The sequence below is a fragment of the Electrophorus electricus genome, chromosome 19 (genome assembly GCF_041902795.1).
Source record: "Electrophorus electricus isolate QZ-2024a chromosome 19, ASM4190279v1, whole genome shotgun sequence".
NCBI lineage: Eukaryota > Metazoa > Chordata > Actinopteri > Gymnotiformes > Gymnotidae > Electrophorus > Electrophorus electricus.
Genome location: NC_137515.1, coordinates 12,605,882 through 12,618,506, shown reverse-complemented (window position 1 = coordinate 12,618,506; position 12,625 = coordinate 12,605,882). Strand labels below are relative to the sequence as shown.

Below are 12,625 nucleotides of genomic sequence, written 5' to 3'. Positions count from 1 at the left end.
TTTGCATATTTTATATCATTTATATGCGACACAGATTGTATTTTACAGTTATATGAATATGGGCATACCTGAAACTTTGTCAGTGAACATTTTGCGTGCAAACGTATCTAGTCATTTTACGAACGCATGCCAACAGGAGAGGGTGCTTTGGCTCCTCCCCTTGCCCCTCCCCCAAATCCCTCCACTCCCTCTCCCATACAACCTATTAAGTGGCAAAACTCAGTACAGAAAATGGCGACGGCGGGGAGCCGGACCTCGTCGTCAAGATTATTAGATTCAAATAACGTTGGAAACGGACCTCAGGGAAGCTCCAGTATTTCTGGTTTTTCGAGCAGTCCAGGGAAGGCGAAGAGAAATGCGGGAGAAAATTCACAATGGAGACGTAAAGAGCTGCGGAAAGTGAGAAGTGTGGATCTGGACAAAACCGAGGCTCTGCTCCTATCTCCGGAGACCGGGACAGCTCCGATATCAGCGCAGCTGCACTTCTTGTCCGCTTCCTCGCCTGGTGCGGTCCAGGCTACTTTGTTACAGCAAACTCATCATATTCAACAAAGCAATTCACTAACTGAACATCCCTTCATTGATAAAACAAGCAATAGTTTGGCTTCTGCAGCTCAGGAATTGTTGAAAACTTCTTTTAAAAACAGCAGCGACCATCTCAGTGCTGATAATGCTGCTACCGGAACTTCAGTGGAAGTGAATTTTACACAACATAGGTAAGGGTTTAAGTGGCAATTTTCCTTTATAGACGAAATATACCGGTAGTAGAAACGTGACAACGAACGACGTGTTTGGCAAACGTCAAGCTGCAAGGGGAGCTTCGAATGTCCTCTGACTTCCTGATGCGTTGGCTGTGGCTCGAGTGAACTCAAACGTAGATATCAGTCTTCTCTTCACTCGGTGTTCACTCTGGACATTAGGAAATGGCACTGAAAAGAAATTTGAAGACGTCTAATAAGCATGGTGTACTATGGCAGCAGAAAACTTGCTAGTGCAAACATAGGCGGGATAATCACACATGCACAAATTTGCATCCCACTTGTTTTTCCTTTAAATGAACTGATATGATTAACTTCGCTTTTCTGAAAGTGAAGCTTCCTAGCATCGCTAAATGTATAGGGCAGTTTAGTAAGAGACGTGCACGTCTCTTATCATATGAGAGAGCCTTTTGCAGATTTAATTAACGTTAGTCTACTTTGTTTTGTCTGATCTAGTAGAGTATGTAACTAGCCTTTTGTTTATCGGTATTGTTACCTACAGTATGAGAAGCTGTTAGTTGTATTTCATATTGCGTAGCTCAATACATGGAGAGATGCCATTATTAGAGAATGATTCAAAAGGATTTCTTGTGCTTGGTTGTACATTGCATTTAGTTTGTCGTGGACAGTGATACTAAAATAACTAATTTGTGCCTAAGTCGTTGTAGACTTTCTAACTCACTTGAGACCAAAATTAATGTTTTGTTTTTGCTGCTGTTTTTACTAGCTTCAATATGAGATGTGAATCAATTAATGTACATGTATGCCTTTTTACTTTTTGTTGAGACTTTACTGCTTTAATTGTCCACCACAAGTGCAAAGTATTAACAGTAATATCTCTAACACAGTTATAGTAGTGTATCTGTTGCATATTTCAGTGCTGCTTCAAACCATATTTATGCAATTTCTAGTGTTTTTCCTGTAACAATCTGCCTTTGTGTGACATAATGGCTTTCTTGATGCAAATGCCATGAAGACGGGATTTGGAATTCAAGTTATGTTTTAGAATGTCGTTGTTGATTGTCTACTCTAGGGCAGCAAAAATGTAGGTGGGCAACTTATTTTCAGCCTTGTTTACTGTAGGTTGCTTAAAATTATGGCCCCCTGCTAACTTTTCCTTAAAAGGAAAGGCCCAGTTAAACAGTGTTGAAGAAGTGGTTCACAGATCAGTGCATAGGATAGCCATTTCTGGAAGTGTGGTGTATGTTGGGATGAAGGATAGTTTTAAAATGATTTTTAAGGGGTTTTTGAGAGAAGGGTGAGTGAAGGGTTTGTTGCCATATGAGCTGTTTGCTTTTGGGACTACACAATATGAGGAATAAATAGGACACTAAAAAAATGAAGACATGGCTCAAAAAAGCTGTATGCTGTTCTCGGGGGTTTGTTGTGTAGGATAATGGCATTTGGTAAGCCACTGAGGAAAAGACGTATTCCAAAAAACAGTTCCCAGGAGCTCTCCTTCATGGGTTTTGTATATTGTTAATATTCTAATTTCTTGAATTATTTTTAATTAATTTATTTATTTATTTATTTATTTTTATGAATTGTCCCACTAAGCTGTGTAAAAAGAATCATCATTCTCTTTTCTCTGCGTCAGATTGCAGGTTTTCTACTTGTTCCGTGACTTTATCTTTTTAAGAAGACGAGTTGTTTTCGTTTTTTTTTTCTTCATGTTCGCATGTTATGGAAGTAAGGGGAATCTGAGTCAGAGCAGTTCGTTTTGCGTCAGCGCCTTGATACATTTACCATGGCATCCCCTCAGGTGAGAAGAGGAGCATCACACGCTTTTGTTCCTATACCATGCACCCCCCCCCCCCCCCACACACACACAAACCAACCAAATGTCACGGTGTGTTGGAAGCTTTTTTCAAGACAGGTGTTGAGAAGATTTCAAAAGCAGATGTTCACCAATTGTATGTACTCTAGTGTTAGTGCTGAACGCAACTGCTGTTGTCTACTTGCGGTGAGATCAAAAGAAGTATGCTATTTGGACACATCATCAGGTTGCCATAGCTTTAAAAAGAATATGTTATTCAGAGGTCTGGACTGCTTTTTTTCTTTGAAGGGTAAGCCTTTGATCACTGTATGGGTTGTCAAGTGATGGTCAGGTTTCATTTGACCACGCAAGGCTATTGCACTTAAAGTTTCTATGAAATGCCTTTGCCCAAATTCCATGAAAACAAGTCCTGGTCTGGAAATTTAAAAAAGATCCATTTCAAAGTGGGCATTAAGGGGCACTTGTTCTGGTTGTTCCCTGGCCATTTTCAAAATTATACTATGATCTGAGCTCTAAGACGATTGCAAAAACAGTGTTGTGTGGGTTTTTTTTGTTGTTGTTGTTTTATAATGTGATTTTATGTGGGTTGAATTTCTTAACCTTTGTCAGCTGATTATTTAGCAATGGATGGACTACACTTGTGAAACAGCTGCAGCACTAGCAATGGAGACTAAAGTTTCCTGTAAAGTGGACTCGGTTGGTGTGGCTCCACTGGGTGTTCCCCAGCCCACAGGATCAGAATTAATTTGTTTGGATTTCCAGCGGATGTGGCAGGACTTCTGACACTCTGGTTTACAGTAGGCAGACAGGCAGATGCAGGATAAGATACCTCCCCAGCAAAGTAAAATCTTGCTGGTCTTTCATCTATTCAAGTGAAATACCTTTATCTCACAGCAGTGAGAATCAAACTGTAGGTGGTTTGAGTGTGGGTTAATACTGCTGAATGCATTAAAGCAAAGTTCTTCTTTAACTGAAAAAATCTGATTAGTCATATGATAGTTCTTGGGTTTTCTTGGAACAGAATGTATATTTCTGAGGCGTGTAGGATGTTCATTTCCTTGAGTTTTAGGTTCTTCTTTTACTATCAGGTCAAGGCATAGTTATTGTCAGATATCTGATGTTTACAATTACTACACATCTAACAATCTCTCTACAGACTGCAGTCCTCCCACACTTCTTATTCTTTGCTTTTGAAATAAGTGTATAAATAGAGATGAGGTTTTATATGCCTGAAGAGAGAAATTTAAAATATAAATAGTATAACTGATGCAGTGTTATTGGGTAACCAATAACACTGATTTTACTGATTGTGTTACTGTAGCTGTCTTTATGACTTGTCAAGTCTGTGATCTGGTGTACTGTTACTTTTTTGTAATGTTGTATGGTAAAATGTACTGTATGCATTATGAACAAATGTTACTTTGCTACAAAGGAAATGGATTTGGTTTTTCTCCCTGTTATGCTCTTATAATGACTAGAGAAACACTGCATGAGTCTCACCACCACCATGCTTGCAAAAGATGACTGACAGACTTGACTGCATAAAACTGACCCTCCCAAAACGGACAGAATGACTTCAGTGCTGACTTCAGTGCCTAGGTAGCCAGAGTGGAGGGTGCCGGCCCGACTGCCTTAAACTCGGCACTCAAACATGCCGCATGTCGCTGCTGCTCCCTTGGGAAGCCTATGCTTTAGAAACTGATATGGTATGAAGAATGTTCGGGTGGGAGGGTGGATTTTATTGAATGCCATCATGGCAAATATATCCAGTGAGTCAATGACATTTGTGTGTGACATGTGGCACTTCAGTGCTTGGGAATAAAATTTTGGGATTTGGTGAAGACAAAGTTCCTGCCAGTTCCTGGTAACTTTTCTAAGCATATTGGCTTCCACCAATATGTTTTTGTTTTTTGTTTTTTTTATGGCAGTGTGCTATTGTTCTGAAAGCTTTACCAGTTTCTTGCATTCTTGCATTTCGCAGTTTCTTGCATAACCTTCCTTGCACAGGCTCCAGGTTATATATAAAGTTTCTATGAATGCTACAAGCAAATGTTCATTATGAGCTGTTCCAAAGGGTTGCTGATGTGTCAAGTGTACTGTTGCTAGGCAGGCAAGGGCAAGAATGTCCTGAAATTGAATCCTATGCATGGGAGTCAGAAGCTACCTTTTTATCTCTCCTTACCTTGTGTAAAAATACTTGGCATTTTACAGTTTGTGTACTTTTGTATATGATTTAGAAGTGGGTTGTAGATTAAACTGGCGCCCTTTCAAGGCACCGGGAAATACCCACCTGTATAATGACCACCAAGGCCACAAAGACCATAAGCTATAGGTACAAGACAACACACTGTACATATTATTCATCTACAACACACCAGAAAATACCCAACTTATGAGCCTCATAAATTTGGTATGTTTTTATCTCTTGGCTAACAAATATCTCAGTATTAGTTTTACAGAATAAAGTGTTTCTAGCTATTTTCTAATACTCAGCAGAATTATTGGGTTAGAAGGCAAATGTCTAGCCTATAAATGTAGCCAGGGTTGGTGCGTAGAGATGTTTGCTCTCATTGTGAAAGGCCAGCAGTGGCCTCTTCATAGTCACCAGAAAAGGCCAGTTTAAAGCCTGGGGTTAGCCGGACACTCACGCCCGGATGCAGGCAACAAAGGCCTGGATATTTCCATCCCCATTAGGCCCTCTCAGGAGGCACAGGGGTCCCCCCCCCCCCCAACCCCCATTTCTGTTTGGTTAGCAGAAGGATGAGGCTAGCTAGAGATTACATGTGAGAAGTAAACACATGGGTCCCCGATTAATCAGGCCCACATTACTAGTTAAAACAACGTGCCTTGTAGAGGGCCCTTCGTTGGGTGCCCTCTGTGCTTACACATGACACAGGCATGCACATTTAAGACTGGTCGCATCCCAGAACTGCATGCTTCACTAATGGTGCATGATGAGTAACTGGTGGAAGTTAATGCATGAAAAGTTTCTTTGCAAAACGGGGAGAGAGAAAAAATGGCTTTGCCTATATGAGGTGTCAGGGAGGCTTTTGTGTTTCTAAAATGAGTGGCTGCTGATTTTAGAGAAGTGTTTAGACAATCTGAAGAACCTCCATATATAGTGTACTTTTTACAGCCTTTTAGTGTAGTCCAGAAAGGGACTGATTTGACTGCAGTTGCTATACTGTACGCAACAGACCAGACCTTGATGGCCTAATAGAAGAACCATTGTTAAACAGTGGTATGCATATTACGCTGTTATAATGAAACTCCTACACACATGCGTAGCATGTACACACACTGGCAGACATATGAAAGACAATGGGCTTTTGAAAGACATTAACTCTATCAAGACACAGCAAGTCCAGTATCAGGTTAGAATGCATGGGAGATCTGTAGCTGTAATTACAGGAATTGTAGGAACTGAAACTGAAGTGATATTTTCAGCCCATGGGGCCTAACCACAGTAACAAGTGTGATGTACTGTCATAGGTTCACATGATTGAGGATCGGGGCCCCATGATATAGTTGGCTCCTCCTTAGCAAACATTTTGTGGCTTCTGGTCATCCTGAGGTTGAATCAAATTAATCTGCCCTATTAACACTGTAGTAGTTCCCCAAACACCCTCAACCCTGCAGTCTTAGCCATTGACAAACTGCAAGTTGTAACAGCATGGGAAACCTGGATTGATCTCCAGTCCTCCGACCTCCTCCAAGGGACAGTGTATGGGTAATGTGAGCCCTCCACGGAGAAGCTGCCTCCTAAATGTGGAGCGAATGCTGATTGGTTGGCGTGCCACATAAATACATGCTGCATGGGGCTTGTGCCACATGCAGGGCGGCACACAGGCTGCCGTTGTGACGTCATGGCGCTGCACTCCCAGTCTGCGGCTCAAAGCTCGCAGAGAGTCAGCGAGAGGGAACGGCCTGCCCTCAACCACCCTGCAGGCCTCTGCGGTCTCTACCAGCCTGCCCTCTGCTACAGTGCAGTCCAACTTTGGACAGCCTTTGGAGGAGTTTGCCTAGCCACACCTTGTCTCTCCTCCGAGTTCCTCCGTGGCAACGGCCTCGGCCTGGCTCGCAGGACACTCTTCCGCACTCCCTTTCCCTTTTGCCTTGCTCTGTTCTTTCGAGGTCAAGTTTCGTCTCACGTGACATTCTTCTTCTGGTTGAAAGCAGTATTAAGGCTGGATGCACAGATTTTCTTTTTTGTTTTTATAAGAGAACTCTTGCAACATCATTCCTCTTAAGTGTCGCGATCTAGTAGTAATAATAAATGATGTAGTAAGCACAAGTGCGTTCTGAGGAAGATGGACTGCTAAGATTTAACAGCATTGTGTGTTAATCTCCTACTGGCCCGTTGCTTACAATTCTTACAGAAAGTGGTTTTTTTTTGTTTTGTTTTTTAAGATACAAAGTGCATTCTTGGGCTTTAAGAGGTTGCCGTCTAAACAGAGCTTTTTCTTCCATCTGCTGTCATGCCACTTGGCTCCTCCTTGTCCTCTTGTCTTCAGCCCTTCCGTCGTCTCTTTGCTCTTTGTGCAGTGTATTTTTCCTTTGCTGGAAATGGTTCGAGCTCACATAGGCTGTGTTTTTGCCCCACATATGATGTGGGATGTGGCCAGCCAGTGTTTTGCTATGAATGGCAACATCATAATATTTCAGGGTGACTTCCTGAGTTAAAAAAAACTAGCTAAAGAGTACTTGAGCATTATTTTTGAGTATTTTTGTCTAGTGAGCATTATTCACTAATCTTGGGCAGAGGCTTCTCAGCATTGCATTTGAGTTTAACAGTGATGCCTAACTTTTTGCTATTAACTTGTCCAATCAACCTAGATCTAACTAATATTATTTGGTATAATTTTGAACGTTCATTCTTGTTTTTCATGTGTAGGGAAGGGACAGCTTAAATATTGACTTAATTTTCAACTCTGTGTGTGTACGTGCGTGTGTGTGTGTGGGGGGGGCTCTCTCCATTCATTTCTGGAGGAGGCCAGGCATGTGATTCCCTGCAGAGTTGGCCCAGATTCTCTCATGAATTGAATCTCTCTCATTTCTTTGGAATTCTGAAATGCATTGCACTTTATGGTGGTAATTGATGGAGAAATGGAACAGGCCGCATTGTTACCGTTATAGTCTGGCCATGTTCCTCCCCAGTTTGGACTCTCTCTCCCACTCTGCCTCCTGTAATCTCCTCTGTCTTTGGGGCAGAGGTGCTTTTGCCTTTATTGCCTGATGAATCCTGTGGGCTTTTGAACTCCGCTGTTGTGTTCCTGTCAGCTCAAATCGGAGAGAGCATCTTGATATGCACTTGGGATGAAGATCACATCTCCAGCCAGGAGATCTTGATCAGGACAGTTGCTCACCACAGTCTAGAGTCCCTCCCTGTGTTTCCAAACCACCTCCACCACAACTCATCAAATCAACTTATTGTTTTGCACACACAGATGTGTTACCTGAAGCTCATGTTGATTTGATGACTGTGGAATGCTTTCTTGGGCTTTATGGTAGTGTGTCCATTACTGCTGTAGTCTTTGATTAACTTGTACGGTCTAACCACAGTTGTCAAGAGGAACGTGTTTATAAATAGACACTCTTATTTCGTCTTAGCTGTTTGATCTTCGGTTACCCTTGGGGTTTGAACTTCCCAGCACTTCTCTGCTCATTCTGTGTAAAGTAAATGTTTAACCCATCATGTGCGAGTGGTCCACATTGATAAGGCTGGGTGCACAGCAGGCCATATCACTGGTATGGCAACTAGATGTGTGACTGGAAGCCTGTTGTGTTCTGACCTTAAGGTGTATTTAATGGCATGTGTTAAGGTGAAAATGAAACATGGCTCTTGTTCCGTTACCTTAGTTTTTGTGTCATTGTGACATTGCGATGTTAATTGTATGACAATACCAGGAGGATACCATCAGTGTACATCCAAAATCCCTTTTCTTATCACTCACCTGTCACTTTAGAATTACGGTCTTCTTCCCTGAGGTGGAGTTTCCTACCGCAGCTCCCTTTTGATTTTTGCTTGCTTCTGATGGGAGCCTTAAGGGGCCCGGGGCGCCAGGGGTCAGCAGCCATCATGCATAGTGGCCTTAATTTTTTTGCTCAAAGGTGTAATGCCCCGGGGGGCGGGCATTCAGAAGATCTGAGGGTCCAACCCACATTGCCCGTGTCCTGTGCTGAATTTGAGGTGCCGTTTAGTTGCCAGGTTTTTTCAGATCAGGCCTTGATCACCTCACATACAGATTAGGTCGGTAGTTATTTTGGCTGTTTTATAGCTGCTTGGCATGTTAAGCAGTCCCACACTCCAAAGATGACCAAACCCTAGTTAATCTCTAGATGATCTGTACACTATATGATTACAGTGTTCTTTGATGCCTGCCGTGTGTGTGTGTGTGTGTGTGTGTGTGTGTGTGTGTGTGTGTGTGCGCGTGTGCGTCTGTGTGTCATAAGGAGTCCTTGACCCACTTACTGTGCCATGGCTATCAGGCCATTAATGGACTGCCTGTATGCCTGTTCATCGGCTCTCTTGGCTCAATTGCTCTGACACTGGAACTGTGTGTATTGTAGGGGGAGGTAAATGTAGCAGTCTGGGAGAAAGTGTAAGGGGACAGCCAGGGCAGCTCTTTGTTATCCCTGCACTTAAACTTCCTTAGCCGCACTTCTTTTTTGTGTTTGTGGACATTTTGAAAGGGGAGGAGCGTTGTACTGTAATGTCAACAGCCAGATTTGCTCTCTTCTCCTGAGTCTGCATGCGGTGTGCTAGTTGGCCAGTTTTTGAGCCAAAGAATGAGTGTGAGGGAGAGGTTATCGACGCTGCCCCTGCTGTGAACAGCCGGTGGGTGTGGCGATGGTGGGGACATCCCTTCTCCAATCCTGGGGGGCGCTGTGCGCTGGGTGTGTACACTGGGTAGGAGAGGAAGTTCCTCTGCATTCCAGCCACATAGCAGAGCTGAAGCAGTGGGTCACACAGGCTGCACAGAGTGCATGCCTTCCATCCCTGTCTGCCACACCTGTGCCAGCCAGCCAGGAAAACACAGAGCTGGTTATTTTTTTTTAGGAAAAAGTGACATGTTGAATTTTATAGCTTGGAGAAAAGTTTGTGAAAGAGTGTATGCACACTCTCTGCTCTCCCATCCCGTATGTGGGACCAGAGTTTCTCTTGCTCACGACTGTGCAAGAGCACTTCCTTGGCTTTTGCTGCATCTAAATGGAGAAATTTATAAAGATATGGGGAGTCTCGGATTTCCCCCCAAAATAAAAGCTGTTTGCAGAGTTCTGCCATCAAGTGCAGGCTGTTTAGAGCCTGGAGTCACATCCAGTTCACACATTTATTCTAGAAATGAGTCAAAGCCTGCTGGCTATAAGGACACACGCTATTAGCCTGCAAGAGCTTAATTTATCCAGTGCTTTAAAAGGCACTAAAAATAACATTAGTGTTGATAACATACAGAATGATGTAGAGTTCTCCTGTAATGATGTAGAGTTCTCCACATGCAGCCTAAAGATGGAATATATGTGAACTGCGTTATGTGATTCCTTAGAGGTTAGTGGCGTTGCTATGGTTTGGCTAATTATTTTACTGTCTAAACAGAAAATGATGCATATACATTTAAAAGGTTTTTTTTTTTTTTTTATCAAAAAACAAACCAAAAAATGCACTCTTCAATAGTTGTGGTTTTGTAGTCCGAATTAAACCTGCATGGAAAGCGCCTGAGCTCTGGTCTTGGCATCTGATGGGTCCTGTTATGGTTACATATTTTCCTTGGGTGTGACAGAGGTAGCTTCTCACAGATTTTACATAGCCATGTCATTTTGTCAGGCAGATCCTGTTTATCATTTGATAGTTTCGTTTCTACATCGCATGATGAACCTGATTTGCTTCAGCTGGTACAGAAGGTATTCACACTGAAGGCCTTCAACCATGCTTGTCCTTCTTATTATTCATCATGCTTTTTATATTAATTGGCAGGGCGGTTGTGTAGTTTTAAGCACTGCCAACTAACTAACATGTATCTTTTAAAGGCAGCTGGAAGAGACCCATATTGGATGGGTTTTTAGCAGCAGGCAGAGGAAGATGCAACGGCATGTGACGTACATGCACTCTCAACAGGAGATGAGGAGAGGAAGTGTGCATTAGGCTCACACTGGCCTCTGAATAGCCATCCCCCCCCCCACTGGGCTTTTGAATTATTATAGCACCAGGAATTAAGATTTCATTTCTCTTAATCTGGCTTTTTGATCATACGCAGCCAACTCTTCTTTTCTCCTGCTCCATTGCCCTTTTTTGTTGACTTTCCTGCAGTTTTGCCAAGGTTGGTGCTCTCTAGATAAAGAGCAAATTCCCCTTCTCACGAGATCCACCCTTGCACAGAGGCAAATATGTGTGGAGGGGGTACCTGATGCAGCAGATAGGAGTTCAGCAGAATTCCCCTTCAGAGCCTGTCTGATGCACTTACTCCCTCTTTTCTAAACCCTCTTTCTACAACACGCATAAATCTTAACTGTTGCTTACTAGTGCTCACTCTGAAGGTCTCAGGTATATGTAAACTGACCCTAAACAATGGCTCTTACTCTCTAGCCCAGTAATGCTAGGCCTTGATTCACCTGGAAATTCCAAAAAGATTTGTCTCCCCATTTCGAGCACAGCCTTTCCCGACGAAAAGCTCACTTCTGCATAAAAACCCGACCGTTTGATGGGCAATCTGTTCACATTGCATAAGGCCTCCACTCTCCCTCAAGACTGCGGGAGGCCAGGGCGGTCTCAGGGGGGCTCGTTATGTGTAGACTTGTCGTTGCCTTTGAGATGCTCGCGCCGCCTCTCTGTTTGTTGTGTACCTCTGTTCCCTGCTTGTTCATTTGAAGTGCAAGATGCTATGTTTACACAGAATGAAGTGCAGGTCTCGGATGACCTTTTTTGGTGTGGCAGAAGGTGGGGTTGAGGGTGGGTCAACCTTTAAACTAATCAATATTTGGTTATTGAACTACTACAGCATGTCATCATGTTAATTTATATGGCAGCTGACACATTTTTCATTGTTTCTGGTTTAAGGTGTGCTAAAGCAAACATTTCAAACACGTGATCTAAAACATGGCTACCCAACCTTAAGCATTTAACCAGTGCAGCCAGTGAAACCAGGGTTTTATAGGGTGCACTCCCCTCTACAAGCTGAAGCACAGTGAAACACTACACAATGATCCAAGTGAGAATGTTCTGCACTGTGCGCGGACATCGTGTATGCTTACTGATCTTTGTGTTCTGCTTGGCATAATCTGCTCTGTACAGTGATTTAGTGCATATTTTCTGCTATGAGTTTGTTTTCCTAGTATGTTTCCTCATAGCTGGAAAGACCTTTCACTGACAGAAGCTTGAGTCTGCATTTAAGCCAAGTGTGTCTGGTTAAGATTTCACAACACACCTGCTCTTTTTGCCTTGCCCAGTTTCAGGACGACATAAAGATTCTAATATACGTTTTAGATGTAATAAATATTTGCTGGGTGGTTTACATCCTGTTCAATTTCAATTTTCTTTCCATTGACCCATTTTACATTTATGATTTTGTTTAGTTGTCCTGGAGCCTTTGTGCTTGCGTCTGTGTTCAGAGCCTGTAACGTAAGTCTGAGTGTGTATGCGAGGCTGGTAAGCACTTCTCGTCATTATGCAGAGCGCCACTGACTCCACTGTCCCCTCCAGCAAAGAGCCACTGATTATGTGAACAGTAACCTGAGAGTTGGGAGCGGTGTGGCCCGTGAGAATGGGTGTGTGTGTGGGACAGAGACAGACAGAGACGGACAGAGAGGGAGAGAGAGAGGGAGAGGGAGAGAGAGGGAGAGGGAGAGAGAGGGAGAGGGAGAGAGAGAGAGAGGGAGAGAGAGAGAGAGAGAGAGAGGGAGAGAGAGAGAGAGAGAGAGAGAGAGAGAGAGAGAGAGGGAGAGAGGCGCAGTCTCAGCTTACGCCGAGGTTTGAACTGGATTCCCAGCCCACGGCTCTTCCCCGTCCCACCTGCATGGCCCACAATGCCCCTTTGTTCCTGGCCCATGGCACTGTGGGATAGCTGTTATCCGAGACGCAAGGGTTGGTCACCGCCAA

At 43.4% G+C, this 12,625-nt stretch overlaps 1 protein-coding gene across 6 annotated transcripts in view; it reads left to right on the top strand.

Moving 5' to 3' along the window:
• Positions 1-211: 211 nt before the first annotated feature.
• The window catches only part of map3k1 (mitogen-activated protein kinase kinase kinase 1, E3 ubiquitin protein ligase), a 32,420-nt gene continuing 20,006 nt past the window's right edge, over positions 212-12,625 (top strand). For 2 of the 6 annotated variants that reach the window (XM_035535328.2, XM_081702084.1), the window contains exons 1-2: positions 574-2,164; positions 2,449-2,520. Coding sequence is in view for 3 of the 6 variants with exons in the window: in XM_035535324.2 (XP_035391217.1) it covers positions 232-716 (485 nt within the window). In the remaining 3 variants the exon portion in view is untranslated. Of the gene's footprint in view, positions 2,521-12,625 lie in introns of all 6 variants that reach the window. The other 4 variants (XM_035535327.2, XM_035535324.2, XM_035535325.2 and 1 more) reach the window with 4 other exon arrangements.